Source organism: Culex pipiens, chromosome 3, assembly GCF_016801865.2.
Source record: "Culex pipiens pallens isolate TS chromosome 3, TS_CPP_V2, whole genome shotgun sequence".
In the NCBI taxonomy this organism is placed as follows: Eukaryota; Metazoa; Arthropoda; class Insecta; order Diptera; family Culicidae; genus Culex; species Culex pipiens.
This window is the reverse complement of record NC_068939.1, coordinates 106,289,369-106,306,346: the sequence shown is the minus strand read 5'-3', so window position 1 is coordinate 106,306,346 and position 16,978 is coordinate 106,289,369. Positions and strand designations below refer to the sequence as shown.

Genomic DNA, 16,978 nt, shown 5'->3' with positions numbered 1-16,978 from the left:
TCAAAAATTTTGAAAATTTAAAAAAAAATAAAATTTTAAAAATTTCAAAAATTTCATAAATTTTAAAAATTTTATAAATTTCAAAAATTTCATAAATTTCATAAATTTCAAAAATTTCATAAATTTCAAAAAATTCATAAATTAAAAAAAAAATTTTAAAGCAACAGCATAAGAAACATAAACAAGAACTTGAAGGGACTCGTGGTGCAGCGGTTAGCGGCATCGGCTGCCGATCCCTAAGTTGCGATGGGGCGCGGGTTCGATTCCCGCCTTAACCTTCTGGAGCTTTTCGTTCAACGGTTGTCCCGTTTAATATAAGTATTCAGTCTGCAAAGACGGTGTGATTGTCTTTTAAAACTAAAAATAAAGATAGGTAGCTGTCACAAAACCATAAAAGAGGTGGAGAGTCGAGAGTTGGTCCTAAATTCATTTTAACTAACTTCCATATTTTTAAAGTTGGATATTTTTTTATTTTCTTGATTTAAAATTTTTTTTGTTAATTTGTTTTTGACTTTTTAAGAACAACTAACTTTTTATTTAAAAATTTAAAAAATAAAAAATATTGTTTTTTTTCAATTTCTTAAAATTAAAAAAGTATATATATTTTTAAGTAATATTTTAAAGTAATATTTTTAAGTAAATTCCTTCAGGTTTTTTTTTCGAAATTTTGTGTATTTTTAAAATTTTTGAGATTTTTGGAATATTTAAATTTTTTAAAAATTTTAAAATTTTTAAAATTTTTAAATTTTTAAAATTTTTTAAATTTTTTAAATTTTTTAAATTTTTAAAATTTCTGGAAAAATTTGAAATTTATGACATTTTTAAGAATTTTAAAATTTTTGAAATTTTTAAAATTTTTGAAATTTTTGAAATTTTTGAAATTTTATTTATGATGATATTATTAAAATTTTGAATTTTTTTAAAAATTTTGAAATTTCTAAAATTTTTAAAATTTTGAAACTTTTTGAAATTTTTAAATTTTTTGAAATTTTTAAAAATTTTGAAATTTTTGAAATTTAAAACAAATATTTTTTTAAATTTTTGAATTTTTTTAAATTTTTTAAATTTTTAAAATTTTTAAAATTTTTAAAATTTTTGAAATTTTTGAAATTTTTAAGATTTTTGAAATTCTTGAAATTTTTAAATTTTTTGATTTTTTTTTTAAATTTTGTAATTTCTTAAAAGTTTAGAATTTTTTAAATTTTTGAATTTTTTTAAATTTTTGTTTTTTTTTTGAAAATCATGAATTAAATAAAAAAGTTTTCAAAACGAGCTTCGAACCCATATCGAGATTTTCTCGATCGTCGGTCGTAATTTGTCGATGGTAGATCGAGAAATTACGATCGAATGATCTCAATCTACTATCGACAAATTACGACTTACCATCGACAAATTACGACTTACCATTGACAAATTACGATCGTAATATTACGATCGAGAAATCTCGATCTTGAGTCGAGAAATTACGATCGAAATATTACAATTGAATGCAATAATCACCACGTTAAACGGCAGAAAAAGATACAGGGCAAAAATACTCATTTGGCTAAACAAAATATTAGGAGAGTTCTAGCTGATGGTACAAACCATCGATGATTTTCAAACATCAATCAAAACACTGATTTTGTTAATGTTAGAATAAAAAGGGACCATCCACAAACCACGTGGACACTTTTTTGATTAGCGTTCGAACAAAACCGTCGAAATCTATAAATATAAAAAAAGTCGACGGTTTTGATCGAACGCGAATCAGTTCAATACGGAGCGTCCGATCGAGGTGCTCTTTGTTGCGTTGGGTTCGTATAAGACCAAGGCAGGGATGCCAGATGAAATTTTGAGTTATCTGCAATTTTTTTTTTCAAAAATCTGCAAAAATCTGCAAACTCAAATACACGAAAAACTAGGTTTATGAATTCGTATCCTACAATTCTGTTTAACAAAATTATGGTGTTTAACCCAAAAAACGTTCACATATATGTTTTATGTACTTAAATCTGTGTGAAATCAAACTATTTTGCTAAAATAATTTACAGTATTGTCAAGTAATTTGAAAAAGCCTTAATAAAATGTACTGTAGCTTCAATCAAATCTCATTAACCAGCATGATCAAAAGTCTGGATCGAATTGCATTGTGTTTTACTTTTCGATAAGCGGCAGGATAACCTTAGTAAAATTTTAAAATTATACAAACAGTATTCCAAAAATTAACATATTTTTGTCAAGATACCTTTTGTATGTTTTATTCCTAAAATTTGTGTTTTCCTATTTCAAGGTTAGGCTAATATAATAGTAGTTAATGCAACAAGTTGCAAAAAGAGATTTTTTTCAGCACGAGTCGTACATTTATCCAACGAGGTTCACTGAGTTGGATAAATACGAAGAGTGCTGAAAAAAACAAGTTTTGCAACGAGTTCCATACAATTTTTTTGCAATTCCGAAAAACACCCATTGAGTAAAATTTTAAGTCAAAATTTCATGTATTTTATCAATAAATCGTTTAAATCGAAAATGTTGAAAAGTGTTACTTTTCGAAACAAGTGCTGAAAAGTTCAACTTTTCAGCACCCATTTCAGTGCTGAAAAGTAGAACTTTTCAGCATTTATTTCGAAAAGTGTTGCTATTCGATTCTGCTATTTTTGGTACAGAAAAGTAGGCTATTTTGTCGTTCAAGAATGAAAGGAAAAGTAAGTAGTTTCACGACGGAATTGCAAAAATATACTTTTTAAGTTTTTTTTTTCAATGTTTTTCGAGAACAAAAATTTAGAAAAAATAACTCATCTAAAATAATTTAAAAAAAAATAATTTTGGCATGGTTTTAGTTCTGCCTATTTTGTGATACTTTTGAATAACTTAACAAAAGTTAAAATAAAATTTGCGATAGTATTATTTCGTGCAGTATTGTATCTAAGGAAATGATTGTTTCAACCGCTATTAACGGTTTAAGCTGATTTCACGTAATTATAAATATAATTTTGAATCTCTAAAGTCCATGTAGCATATTTTCAGATAAGTCCAATTTTTTGATAACTATTTGAATGGCTTATTTTTCTTGCACCGCTTTACTTGAAATGTTTACTATTTGTATGGTCATGTCAGTTATTTATATAACATTTACATTTTTACTTGTTATTAAAGGTTAAATAAAAAATAATAATGAAACAGTTAACGAAAAGATATGACTGTCGATGGTAAAATATTTCAATAGTTCATCGCTAACAACTTTTTTGGATGTTTTTGTGATCAGAAAAATAACCAGGCTAGCGTAGTTCAAATCTGACCCTGGAGAATCCGGAATATCTCCGGCCAGGAACCCGGAATCTAGGTTTTTCCGATACATCGTGTTCGGTGTTAAATAACTGAGCGGACGAACCCAGAAGAACTAAAATTGGTTTAGTTTGAGCCAAGATATGGGAATTTTCAATATTAAAAACCCAAGTGATAATTAAGTGGTTAACAAATCTGTAATCTAAACTTAAAAATTAGTAAAATACAGTCCACACCTAAATCTCCTAACCCTTCGCAAGAAATTTACTATGGAAAATCAAATCACGTTGAAAAATTTTTTGTCTTTGTCTTATTGTGGGTCTTTGAGCTCGAATATGACCCCAAAAATATCCGAAGTGATCTGGAAAAAATACAGTTTGTAAAAAAGTTTATACATATGTACCCTTTAGGCATTTTACACAATATGTTCTGAAACATAAAAAAAACTTGAAACCTAGCTCTACATTTTGTAAAGTAACTCATTTTGAAAATTTGTGGAACAATAAGTTAGTAAAAAGATGAATTCTTAAAAAACTTCCAGAGAAACAACTTAAGAAAAAGAAAATAAAATGTTTCTTTTTTAATATTGTGTTTATTTGTTTGATTATCACAAGTAAATCTGTAGAACTTCATAAAAGTAAAACTTTGATCAGTCGAGTTTTACAAAAATTGATCTGATCCTTGTTCGGATTAATACTTTGCAACAAAATTGTATAGAATAGCAAAAGCAATGGTTAAAATAAGTGTGAGAATCAAGTAATGCCTTGACTGCCTGTAAAAAACATACGACTTCAAGAAAATATATATTTTTTAAATTTATAATTATACAAAATATTAAAAAATAAGATTTTTTTTCTAGGGTTTTTTTTCTCAAAATTAATTCTCCCTAGAAGAGCACTCAGCTAGCAAAATCTTAACTAAGAAATATGTACCCTCTCTGTAAGGGCTTATGAATTGATCTCAGTTGAAAGGTTCTCCAAATCTCTAAATTGCAAATGTTACATTCTGGAGTATAACTGTTGAATTTTAATCAACATTGATTGGAAATTGTATTTTTTTTAAAGTAGGTATGATTTTTTTAATCACAGTATTTGGACAGTGAGTAAAATTAATTCATGCTCAAAAACAATAAAATGCTTTTAAATTTGTCTCTGGGATCAGTTCGAGAGAAAATAATAAAGAAAAATATTGATAATTAAATTGCAATAAAAATATTTTTTCCAGAACAAATTTTACTGGTTTGAGCTCAGGAATAAATAGATAGGCATTTAATTTGCCTTAAAAATAATCTTTTTCACTTGAAATACAATTTTTATGCAATCACAACTCAAAGTTTTCAAATATTTCGAGCGAGTTTTTTGAAGGAATGTTTGCATTTTTTTGGGCGCTTTTGTGTAATACGAAGAAGTTTTTCAATTGTAGTTCTTAGTGCCATATAAATTTTCAACTTTAAACTAACTTTCTCGAACAATTTTAAACTAATTAACCTTATTCTACTAGCACAACCCTCTTTGAGACATTTAATGATATCAATTCAATTTGCATCTAATTTGGTCATGGTAAACAAAAACGTAGAAGAAACTTAATTTTGACCTTGGCGGGAAGGGGTACTTTATTTTCAAATGGTAAAGTGTATTTCATTATTTTTTATTTAAAAAAATGTTCCAAAAAGTTAAAAAAATATACTTTTGATAGAATGTCGGCAAATCCCGGGAAATTTGCAAATTTCCCGGGAAAAGGGAAATATTATTTTTTCGGGAAATCCCTCGAGTTTTTTTCACGGGACGGGAAATTGGACGCTCTAGTTGTATGTGTTCGCTTAAAAAAAATGACATGACAGTCAACACTTTATTGTCGATATTCCTCCTCGATAAACTTGGCCCTTGAACAAAACAAAAAATGAAAAATAAATAAATATCTAACTGTCGTTTTGATCTGTTTTTGCATTTGGTCCGAAAACATAATTATCAATTTCGTACAAAATTGAAATATATCAAAAATAAAAAAAAAAAACCCGAATTATTGTACAGAATGACTATAATATTAAATTTCTAACAGTTTTGAATGTGTTTATTTAAAACATAAATTTTGAATTGAAATTTCTTTCTTGAGGAATTTGATTAAAATTGATTTACTTATAAATGAGTAAGCAAAAAACGATGTAGTTTTCAATAAAACTTTTTAGCAATGTATTTTGTTAGGAAAAAGCTTTAAAAAGCCAATATTTTTGAAACATTGAAAAATGTTTGAAAATGTGTCAAGAAATCACCTTAAAATATATTGCTTAATTGAAATTCGATTGTTTGAAGAAATTAAAAGAATAGCTTTTTAACAATAACGTAAAAAGTGCATTTAATTTTTTTTATAAATATTGTTGTGCTGAGGAAATTAAACTTTATAAACTTTCTACGACCATTTGTATTCAAATGCAATCGACAAAACAATTGCAATACTATTTTAAACAAAATAAAAGTAAATCAAATAAACACATTTTTGTAAGATATCTTTGTTTTTCTTTCTTATAATCCAAATAAAATAATCTTATTTGCAACACTAGTAAGTTTATTTGTTTATTTTAAAAGGATCGATTGAAAATATTGCTATGAAAAAAAAAGTTTGCGTTATCAACCAAACATTAGTTCTAGCCCGCCATAGCTTCAGAAAAATCAGATCTGGCCCGCAGGGCCAAAAGGTTGGGCACCCCTGGGTTAATTCATCCTCCAATACCTACACCTTCTATGTATTGCTATTTCGCGATTTCGTGTTAAATGTTAAAAAAATCAAAACATATGCTTTGTGCTCTATCAGAAAGCTAGAAACGCTTTGATTTATTTTATTTTTATAAGTTTTTAAGTTTATCTTCATTAAATCCTTCTGTGAGCCAAAATTACTTTTTAAATATTGATTGCAATAGTTTTTAAAATGATATTTATTTTAAAAAATCATATTGTGTGCTCTGCTACCGAATTTTCAATGGGAAAACAATTTAAAACTAATAGAATAATTTAAATAGTCTTTCAAAATTTGGAATCATAATCATTTCAATCAATCCAATTAAATAAAAAAAAATGGCATAAAAAAGAAGTATGCAACTGACGTTTTTGTGCAAATTAAGAAATATTTTGAAATGATTCGAAACACAAACCTAAAACAGGACAATAATATACGTTGAAATGTTTTTAGAATGTTTGAACATTTGACTTGAAAATACTAAACTAATCATTCACAAAATTATACGAGATTTTTTTCTTTTATATCTAGAGTTTTTTTAAGTCCTATAAGCCATCGATTCTCAACGGGGGTACCGGGCCTACTTGATTTACATGGTAGGGGGTACCAGCCTAGAAGAAGGTTGAGAATCGCTGCTATAAGCTATTGTCTTTCATATGTTTATAAGACCTTTTCGAAAAAAATCTGTAGATATGTATTGTGATACAAACAGTAATGCAGAAAGTGCTAAAAATATCATTAGAAAAAGTGAGCAGCTTTCTTTGGTATCATATTCATGTATGATTCGTTTGTAATTAGTCGTTTAACATTCCATATTCATCTTTATAAGTTATAAAAGAAAATAAAAAAAGAAAAGAGGGGACAAAAACTAAAAAAACACATTTGCAACATCATTGTTGATTGAATTGGGATAATATTTGTTATAACTAATTAGGTTTTTTTTTACAAATTGCCTGTTTGCCATAAGTTTTTTTGGCTAACAAAAATGAAAAGGTTATCAAAAACAAAACTCACTGAACAAAATCATCGACAAAGTTTGGCTGTACCGGCTCAATGGAAAAAAGGAACTCCAGAATATTCTCTCACACATAAGTGTCATGTAGATTGAACAATGTTGTACCTGTGCTTCCCGCGAAAAGAAAACTGAACTTTTAAAAAGAATGTATACATAATCGCTACAGTTAAGCATGTTTAAGAAAAAACTCGTTATTTTTTTGGTCAATATTTTTGGCGACTTAGGTAAAAACGAATGTAAATCATATTTGAATCATTGAATCTTAATTGAATTGAATGTTTTATTTAGAAATTGCCATTGAGCATTTTACTTTTAATCTTATATCTTATAATAACAATATACCAGGAGGACGACTCTTACGGAATGACCTAACGGCCAACTGAGACCGGGACCAACGTTTTACTTCTCCATCCGATGGAAGGCAATCTTAAAAAATATTTAGAAAACCACATTGAAAATCAAATTCACCGTTAATTCTTAATTATTACAAAACATGAAGAAATTTATTTAAAAAATGCTAGAACTCAAATTGAACTTATTTATGTCTCCATTATGTTTTCAAAATTGTTCCATATAAGAATCTGAAAATTCAATGAAGTAAACAACAATATTTGCTTCTAATAATGTAGGACAGCATTTTTTTCAACAATAGCCAAAACCTTGGAAAACATTTACTGATACAGAAATTAATTAATTACAATTGAATTATCTTGAAGCCAAGCAACTTCAACCTTTTGAATACCAAGATTTGAGTAGGAATCTTGCAGTAGAGTACACCAAAGCCATGTTGTAGAGCGCGCAATCTGATTTGTATTTTTTTCCGACAAGTGTTCCCAAGTGATTAAAAAAATAGTTGGGAAAATTCGGAATACTTGCATATTTTGAAAGTAATCAAACTTGAATTAAGTCTAAGAAGATTGATTCTAAATTTGTAAATGCTATGTATTGTTGGGTTAATCAACTTATTCAAAGAAATTGTCACATAAGATTTTTTTTTGCAGGCCTCATTGGTAAAATATCTGCAAAAATCTGCAACAAAAAAGTTGTCTGCAACAAATTTCGGAAATCTGCAAATTTGCAGAGAAATCTGCAAATCTGGCATCCCTGGACCAAGGAAGGTTTATACGCTAATTGACACTTTGGCCACTCTGGAACCGATTCCGGAGTATCGGCAAATTGGGTACTAAAGCCCTATGTAAATTTTTTTTGTACAACGGTAAAAAACACGATTAAAAACCATTTCTGATCACTTTTTGTCATCTTAATGCAAAATAATTTTTTATTTTTTTTGGCAAGACAACATTTTTTCGATGGATCAACTATGGTCCCCTTGGAACGAGCTGTCAAGTAGGAACTTTTCTGTCAAGAAGAACCGCGAGGTTAATTTTTCAAAATTGATTTAAAAATCCATTTTAAACTCTTTGTGGTCGTACAAAGGGTCATTGTACACAGAAAAATAAGCTTTATCGCTGTAAACAATAATATCAGCAATCTAAGCTTCATTTTGGGACCCAATTGTATGGAGAAAGTTACGTAAAATCTAAAATTGATCACAGAAGGCTGAATAAGCAAAAAACGTCAACAAACGAAATAAGACAGAACGAAGTTTGTCGGGTTAGGCTTGTTTTTATATACCCAAGTAACCATCCAGCACTTAAAACCGGCCACTGTTCGGCCCTTAATGCGCTTTCAAAGCTGCAAGTAAAAGCTAAACAGTTTTTACTTCAGCACTAACAGCTAATATAGTGCTGAATAGTGGCCGCTTTTGGACTTTACTCGGCTGGTTTAGTGCTGGCCTCGACTGTTTCTGCTCACCCCTGCGGTAAATGTCAAAAAAAAACAGCGAGAGGCAAACGTATATCTGTCTCCCTCTCCCCCTCAATTTCCCTGCACGCTCTCAATTCTATTTTTAGTTTGCCAGCTGCTTTACCGATTGAGCTATTTTTGTAATGTTGGTTTGCTGCTTATTCCAGAAGTGATGAAGTTGATGTCGCCGATGTGGTGGTTGTTCCTGAGCCCGTGTCCTCACGGCTGTATAAGGAGTCATTCTCTGCTGAGATTACAAGGATTTATGTACTTCATATGAACGGATATATACTTCTTTTTATTGAAATTTCTTGAAATCACATAGTTGCTTATTAAAATGATGCCTCTATTTTAAATGAAAATAAATTTACTTAATTTTTACTTTTATTTACCAAGCACGTCGCACGAAAACCGAAACCTCTCCCTCCCGGTTCAGGGTAGCACCTAGCTAATTTTCTCCGTTGTTGCCGATGACGTCATGCGGGTCATAGCCTTCGACGGTGCATCTGAATCTGTCCTGAAAGCCACTGCTTCCTCGCAAATTCCGGACTTTTTGTGGGCCTTAAACCGCTGAAACGACACCAGAGCGGGCCGGAAGGTAGCGGGACTCGCGGGAACGGCTGCTTGAAGTTCTCTGTCATTGAGACGATCGATTATTTTGTAAAAACTGAAAACGTATAATGTAATAAATGAAAAGAAAAAAATTTCTGATAATATCAAGAACTTACATGATACAACACTTAAAAATATATTACAAACAATTTCTGCACAAAAAAAAAAACTTGCCTGTGTAACTGCAAGAGTGAGCAAGAAGTTTGTTTACCCTGGTACTCTCTCTTTCACACTTCACTCAAAGTCAGAATCGTGTTGCCAGTTTGATGGAAATTTTTAGAAGGGTTGCTAGTAGCGGCACTTAATCAGCATTATCTTAGCTTTTCACAGTGCTGATGCCGATTTATTGCTATTTTGTGACTTTTTTAAGTGCTGGATGGTTACTTGGGTATTTTTGAAACACCTGCAAAGAAGAAATCTAAAGAAATAAAAATTGCTGTTGGATCTTATCAAAGAAATTCACGTATATTTCAAATACACCATATTCTTTTTTTAAGTCACCTTTTTTTAAACGATTCTCGATTTACACAACTTTTTTTAAGTCATGACTTGAAATGAAAATGAACATGACTTAAATTGAGAATCTGACTTAAATCAAGAATCTTTGGGATTTCGTAATTTGTCGGAGTATTTTCAAAATGTAACTATTGTATTTTCTTTAGTAATGTTATTTAAACATTTTAGCATGATTTTTGAACACATGGGATGTTCTAGTCCATCCGAAACTTCTGGGAATTTTGTGCAAATGGTTTACCAAAGAAACTAGTCGAAACTTCATAATTTTGACAACGGATCCTACCCAGACTACTCCAGTGAGTGTTGTAGGCTACAGTACATTGTTGCAACAACTTATTGGGATGATCTGGGTCATTCAAGAACTCCCTGGAGTTATGACCTGTGGGTCTACCACCGTAGCAAAGCCAGAGGTCGGCGGTTTTTGACCCCGGAACATATCCGCATAGCTTCAATTCGTATTGTAGACTACTTCCCAGATGTGTTGAGATGTCCTTGGCCATCCAAGAACTCCCTGGAGTTAAGATCTGCCGGTCTACCACCGTAACAAGCCAGAGGTCAACGGTTTTTGACCCCGGAACATATCCGCATAGCTTCAGTGAGTATGATAGACTACTTTCCAGATGTGCTGAGATGTTCTGGGTCATCCAAGGACTCCCTGAAGTTAAGATCTGCAGGTCTACCGCCGTAACAAGCCAGAGGTCGACGGTTTTTTGACCCCGGAAAATATCCGCAGGGGTTTTTGTTCTGCTTTCTTGGAATAATATTTATTTACTAGTTTTAAGAAACAAAATATAAAATTTCGATATACTCTTTACACAAATAAATTGATTAACATTTTATTGCGCCGCAGGCGTCGACGACAGCAGCACAAACATGACCCACAGATGCAGCACGGCCACGTACACAATAACCAGAATCCGCACCAGCGGATAGCGGCGCATAAAGACGCCCAGCCGCACCCCGATCGAGTCCAGCGAGGAGTAGGCACGCTTGACGCGCCTCGACACCCGACTGTCGAACGGATTTTCCACCATAAAGTTTGGCACCTGCGATTTAGCTGGGAAATTTGGAGTGTCAGTTTTGTTTTGGGGGGATCAAACTGGGTGCAACTCACCATCGTCCGTTTCGTTTAAGCTTAGGTAGGGCACCCTCTGCTGGCGAATTTGCGTCACCGTGCTCCGGTATTGGGTCTGCGAGGAAGTTGAGTTTTAACGGGATTTTTCGAACAAATATTTCGCTTCACTTACATCTAATTTCTCCAACTGTAGCCGGAGCGCGTTTCGTTCGGCCGTGGTGGATTCCAGCGTGGTTTGTTTCTGCACCAGCGATTGCGTGAGCGAGTTTAGTCGCAGCTCCAGGTCCGCGGACGAGTTGGACGGGCGGGATTGCATTTTTGCCTTCAGCTTGGTGATTTCTGATTCCCTGGAGAGGAAATAATTTTTTTGTATAAAATGTTTATTTGAATGAGTCTAATGACGACTAACTTTTCGTGCATCTGAACGGATAGTGATGTCCTCTGTTTGGTGACTTCCTCCCGGGCGGATTGCAGCTCCTTTTGTTTGATGTTTAGATTGTCCTGCAGCTGCAGAGCTTTGGTCGATTCGAGACTCAACTTTTGCTGGAGCTCAGCAACGCGACTTTCCAGATCGAACGCACTTGTCCTGAGCGTTTGCTCCATCGTTTGCCAGAACTTTTTGCCCTGCTCGTATTTTTCGTTCAAGCCAGCAATTTCCTCCTGCATGCTGTGGCGATCGTTCTTAAGTTGCTCAAGCTCCATCAGCATCAACCGCTCGGAATTGCCCTTTTCGCCTTCGGAACAATCCTGGGACGTTGCATCTTTTAGCTGTTCGATCATCTTCTCCTTCAGCTGGAGAGTTGCGTGGGCCCTTATCCGGTACTGCTGCAGCTCAGCCGTAGCGTTTGCGGTTTCCATTTGTGCCATCTCCAACTTTTGGCCAATCTCCTGTTCGTTCTGGATGTGCTTCGAAACGATCGACTCCAGCTCGGAAATCGATTTGATATATTTCGCGTTGGATTCTTCCGTGGCCATCAGTTTAATGTAAAGCTCGTTTCGCTCGTCGACCAGACTTTGGTACCGGCTCTCCAGCTCCCTCAAACTGGCCTCACACTCGGCGCTCGAAAGCATGGACTGGACACTGTCCAGCTCGACTTTCAACTCGTCTCGTTCTGACTTGATCTCCGCTAAAAAGATTTTAGTCGTCGCTAGTTCTTTCTCAACCGACGGAAACTCCTGCACCTCAACTTCGCCCGGTCCCACCTCTATAACGGTCCCCTCCCGCTTCGAGCTAACCGAGCTGGCGCGGGAGGAAGTCCGTCGTTCCGACGGAGAGTTCTCCGCGATCGCACGACTTCCCGCCGACAACCGAAGCGACCTCGATGACGACGGACGGGACTCCGCGGTGGGTAGTTTGGCCACTGGCGTCGCGACGGTTCCACCGTAATCCATCCGGGGGCTCGGCGATGTTGTGACCTCCACGAGCGGTTCCAGAGCTTCCACATCACCATTTTCCGGCCGGACCGGGTTCTGCAGCACGGTGGCGGCATTCTTGTCGATTTTGGTCAGGATGTTCTCGGCCTTACCGGCCAGGTCCTGCAGCCAGGACATTTTTCGCTTAAAACTGCAAATTACATCGAAAACTGTAAACAAACTCGGGTTCTTCTTTTTCAAACGTCAGCAAACTGTACACGATTCGAAGAAACTGCTCATTTAATTTGTAGGGTCGCGTCGCAAAGCGACAAAGTGGGTATCTTTCCTCAAACGTACAACTCGTTTTATGTTTTTGTTGTAATTTATTGACAGTTGGCGGCCACCTCCGAAAGAACGCTTCTAAAAAATTAAGTTGAAGAAAGTTAAATTTTCCCCCAACAATTCACCTTATTTTTTGAGTTTTACTTGAAAAAACACAAGTGAGAACCATCTAATGATTATTTGCAAACAAATTAACAGAACTTTTTTGCAGAGATGGCGAAACGCAAAGAGAAAAAGAACTTCAAAGTGGCTTCCTCTTCCGATGGTTCGAAACGGGCAACGATTGGTGATGGTGGCGGAGGTGGCCTCCACCAGCAACCGAAGGTACATCCCGCACTGGACGATTGCTATCCGCTGAACAAGCTGTGCCGTCTATGTCTGCTGTCGAACACGAACATGGAACCGATATTTACTTTCACCGGGGACATTGAACTTTCTCAGAGGATTTTCCAGTGCACCGGATTGGAGGTAATTTATATTGGTAGCTCTATCTGCGGTGTCAATACAATATTTTTGAAGTTGTCGCATTACCATCGCACGCCCTCGGCGTGACATTCCAGGTACTTGAATCTTACGTCCCAAGCAGAGATAATAAGTCTATTCCGGTACTCGCAGAATTGCAACGTTTCTGCAGCCAGCAAAAGTAACTTTTTTGCAGCGCATTCCCGTACTTTTCTGCAACTCTCTCTAATGCAGCAGTTCTGCAAGAGAGCAAGAAAAGGGAAAGCGATAGTTCATAAGAAGCTAACCAGCAGAAGAAAGAAAAAACTACCAGCAGAAAGGTACGGGAACGGTTTTGCAAAAGTTCTGCCTGAGAGAAAAGTACGGGAACACTCCGATGCTGCCGACTTTGGGCAGAATTGTAGAATTCTACAGTACGGGAATATACCTAATGTCTGCAACGCAACAGTTTTGTGTTGTGTGAAAGCAGCAACATGCCGTGCGATGCTATATAAGCTAACAGATAGCCTCTGGTGGTTTCAGTATCGATCAGACTTTCATCAAAGACGGACCTTACGTTGGCAGGGAATGCTGTTGCTCTCACACACACAAGCACAATTTAAAAGACAACGTTTGTGCACCAACTGGGGAGGAGTTTCTTTCTAATAAAGATTGCCGGACGCTCACCACAATGCTGAAATGATTTGGGCCAATAGGGTTGGGATATTGGCAACAGCCTGGAGTGACCGGTGCCCGTTTCTTTACACGGTACTGAAGTAGGTCCAACCGGACACTATAATTTCGCACAAAGCCATTAACATCATGAACAATTGACATCCTCGCCAAATTCAGATCACAGCAGCAGTTGGGCTGCTGCCAAGGTAGTTTTTTTTTGTTTGAACAAAGGTCTAAGTGGTTTTGTTATTTCTAGGAAACTTTATGCAGCCAGATATTTGATCAAAAACACCTTAACAACGCTAAATGTAAGTTTGAAGCCAAATTTGAAGTTATTTTCCTGCCACGTGGTGGCTGATTGCCATGTGGCGTCCTCTGATCGAGGCAGCCTTCTTAGTGTGCTTTGTTTTTTCCCTGTACATTTTGCTGGGATCATGAGAATTTCTGCGACGCCGGAATGAATCCGGTTCAAGGCAAGACCAGGGGCCTCGGATCGTCTTGCACCCTTTGAAGGAATTGTTTCCCAGACCATCCCCTAGGACCCCATGGTATGCAAAAGTCGTCATTTGTTAACTGCTGACTTGTACAGAGCAATTTACCTAAATGCTCCAGTTTTACGGGTTAATTCCCATTTAAACTTGTTCCTGCTCAAGGCAAGCCAGTTTTCAACGAAATGGGCTGAAATTTTGGCCAGAGCCTCCATTTTGAGTACTCTTTCGGGCAATCTCATATAATTTTTGATTTGATCAACTTTAATTTTTTTGACCCGGGCTAGGGGGTATGGATGATCCCTAGCCGGGATGACAGTTGCAACTATTTTCAATTTTATATAAAAAAAGAATTTATTTCGAGAGCTTCGTGCAAAGTTATTGGTCATACTGGTCATGTTATACATAAACCACCTGCACCTTTTTTAATACTGGTAACTGCTTAAAAACGTTTGCTTATAGATTCACGAAAACGAAGAAAAGGGCATCCCGACGTCAATCTGCGGCCAGTGCAAGCGCCAGCTGGACCAGTGCCACGAGTTTCGTACGCTCTGCTGGAAGAACAACGACGTTCTGCACAACTTGAACCTTATCCTCAGCCCTAGAAAGGTCCGCCCGGCAGCAACGCCAACACTGATGAGTGCCGTTCCGATTGTCCAGGTCGAGAAGCTCAAGATCAACCCGAGTTTGTTGCCAAAGCAAAGCAAGCCTGCCAGCTCGTCAAAGCAACGGAGCAGCTCCAAAAGCTACGGCGAAGTGGCGCTTAGCCAGCTTTACTCGCCGTCCAAGCGTGGCCACAAGGCCGCCAAGCTGTCGAACCGCTTCACGCGTGAGTTGGTCATTTGTCTGACCCCGATGCCGCAGACTCTGCTCAACAAGTACAAGAAAAAGGTCGCCAAAACGCAGACGAAGGCCGCGATGAAGTCGTTTTCCCCGACGCAGCCCGCCAAAAGTCCGAAGCAGTTGGCCACACCCGGCAGGAAGTCGGTCAAGCCGTTGAAAATTAAAATCGCCAAGCCGAAGACGTCGAAGCCGGAGAAAACGCCACAGGCTGCGGCGAAGAAGACGAAGGCCAAACCGGTTGAGATTGCGGTTCCACCGAAGAAGAGAAAGCAGCATTTTGAACCAGTGCCGGAGGCTAAGGTTTTGGCCATTTCCTGCTCGCTCTGTATGCAGTCGTTCAGCAATATGAAGAACCTGGCGCGACACACGGCCGCTCATGAGAATGTAAGTTTGATTTAAAATAGTTTCGATTAAATTTGGTTTGGCAGTAAAAACAAAATCTTTTTTTTTACATTTATAATAAATTTCAATGTTACGTTGCAAGTTTGGTCAAATTAGTTTTCTCAAAAAGAAAAAAAAAATCAACGAAATGTATTACATTTTAACTTGAAATTGCATAGAAATATATTGATAGAAATTGCCTATTTTCATAGGACTTGCTTGTTGATTTACTGGTGAGTTTTGAAAAGCAATTCTACAAATTTACAAATCATAATATTTTTTCCTGAGTTTCAATTATTTTTCAATGCAAAATATGTTAAAATATATTTTCCAAATATCCTAACATCACACCCGTTCTAAAACCATCCTCCCTCCCCGCAGAACCGCAAGCAGAGCCGCGTCTTCAACTGTGACGTCTGCCAGAAGGAATACCTGAAGGCGTCCCAGCTGACGGACCATCTGCGCAGTGCCGAGCACGTGAACAATGCCGCCAACAACGCCCCGGACGAAGCCGACGTGTCGATCCTTCCCGACGAGCAGTCCATCCTGCCGGACACGAACGGACAGCAGGACAACATCTCAACGACGGTGGCGTCGCCCACGGACGAGGTGGGCCGGCAAGTGGCGTCCTCGGATGCCGAAGAGGAGGAGCAGGCGATGCCGCAGCCACGACCGGCGCGCCGGCAGCTGAGTCCGATTTCCGTCGACAGTGATTCGCTTACGCCGGACGGCGTTCAGTATAGTGACGTTTGCTCGACGAATAACGAGGAAAGTCTGCTGAACGGTTCGGCGGCTAGGCGCGTGTCGTTTGCGGAGGTCACGGAAATCCTCGACTAATTGGAGTGGCGTCGTTTTATAATTTACAGAATATCGTAATACTTTGTGTTGAAATCAAAGCAACTGATCATTATATTTAAATTTAGAACATAATTTCACTGTACCAGTGCAGGCAACATACTCTATCGTTCGTAACGGCGTTTATTCAATATTTGAAACATCTTGATTTGTTACATTTCAGCCGTAATTCGAACAATAATTATTGAGCTCGCGCACATTTTATGATTGTTTGTTTTTTCCAGATAAGATTCGTTTAATAATCGATAAATTTATAAGACTCAAAAATGTACTAATAAATGATTCAAAATAAAAACACACTGTCCTAAATCTTAATGAAGAAATAATGAGAAAACCCGACTCACTCGGCAGTCATACTTTGTGAACCATTTGTCAGGATGTTGGCAGGGGAAATTTACCCATTTTAATCCACCTAAGTCGTTCAACCAATTCTCATCACTTTTGCAGTTTTCCGTTATTAAATCAACATTTTCAGATACAGCAACAATGGAGAGTAAATTGTTCACTTTTATTAGAGCAATTTATTACTTTGGAACAGTCAAAAACACTTTATGAGAGCTGTAATTCATGATCAAAGTGCTG

At 36.2% G+C, this 16,978-nt stretch overlaps 2 protein-coding genes across 3 annotated transcripts; one reads left to right on the top strand and one right to left on the bottom strand.

Annotated features, from left to right (window-relative positions):
• Positions 1 to 9,871: 9,871 nt before the first annotated feature.
• On the bottom strand, positions 9,872 to 12,634 carry LOC120421310 (golgin-84). Its single transcript, XM_039584494.2, has 4 exons — positions 11,428 to 12,634; positions 11,191 to 11,365; positions 11,058 to 11,133; positions 9,872 to 11,000 (listed from the first exon to the last, which is right to left on the bottom strand). The coding sequence occupies exons 1-4, from the start codon at positions 12,567 to 12,569 to the stop codon at positions 10,780 to 10,782; spliced, it is 1,614 nt and encodes a 537-aa protein (XP_039440428.1). The 5' UTR covers positions 12,570 to 12,634; the 3' UTR covers positions 9,872 to 10,779.
• A 129-nt stretch (positions 12,635 to 12,763) lies between these two features.
• LOC120421185 (muscle M-line assembly protein unc-89-like) lies at positions 12,764 to 16,695 on the top strand. Of its 2 annotated transcripts, XM_039584390.2 has the most exons (5): positions 12,764 to 12,871; positions 12,925 to 13,181; positions 14,780 to 15,544; positions 15,754 to 15,774; positions 15,923 to 16,695. In XM_039584390.2, exons 2-5 carry the CDS (start codon positions 12,927 to 12,929, stop codon positions 16,376 to 16,378), a joined length of 1,497 nt encoding a protein of 498 aa, XP_039440324.1. In that variant the 5' UTR covers positions 12,764 to 12,871; positions 12,925 to 12,926; the 3' UTR covers positions 16,379 to 16,695. The 2 variants fall into 2 exon arrangements, with proteins under 2 accessions (XP_039440324.1, XP_039440332.1); XM_039584398.2 differs by lacking the exon at positions 15,754 to 15,774 and having other exon boundaries at positions 15,923 to 16,693.
• The last annotated feature ends 283 nt before the right edge of the window (positions 16,696 to 16,978 follow it).

Coding starts and splice junctions, on each gene's coding strand:
- LOC120421310 (XM_039584494.2), bottom strand. CDS start 12,569: ATGTCCTGGCTGCAGGACCTGGCCGGTAAGGCCGAGAACATCCTGACC. Junction 11,366..11,427: donor TCCGTTCAGATGCACGAAAA/GTTAGTCGTCAT, acceptor TTTCCTCTCCAG/GGAATCAGAAATCACCAAGC. Junction 11,001..11,057: donor CTTAAACGAAACGGACGATG/GTGAGTTGCACC, acceptor CAAATTTCCCAG/CTAAATCGCAGGTGCCAAAC.
- LOC120421185 (XM_039584390.2), top strand. CDS start 12,927: ATGGCGAAACGCAAAGAGAAAAAGAACTTCAAAGTGGCTTCCTCTTCC. Junction 13,182..14,779: donor TCCAGTGCACCGGATTGGAG/GTAATTTATATT, acceptor GTTTGCTTATAG/ATTCACGAAAACGAAGAAAA. Junction 15,545..15,753: donor ACACGGCCGCTCATGAGAAT/GTAAGTTTGATT, acceptor CTATTTTCATAG/GACTTGCTTGTTGATTTACT.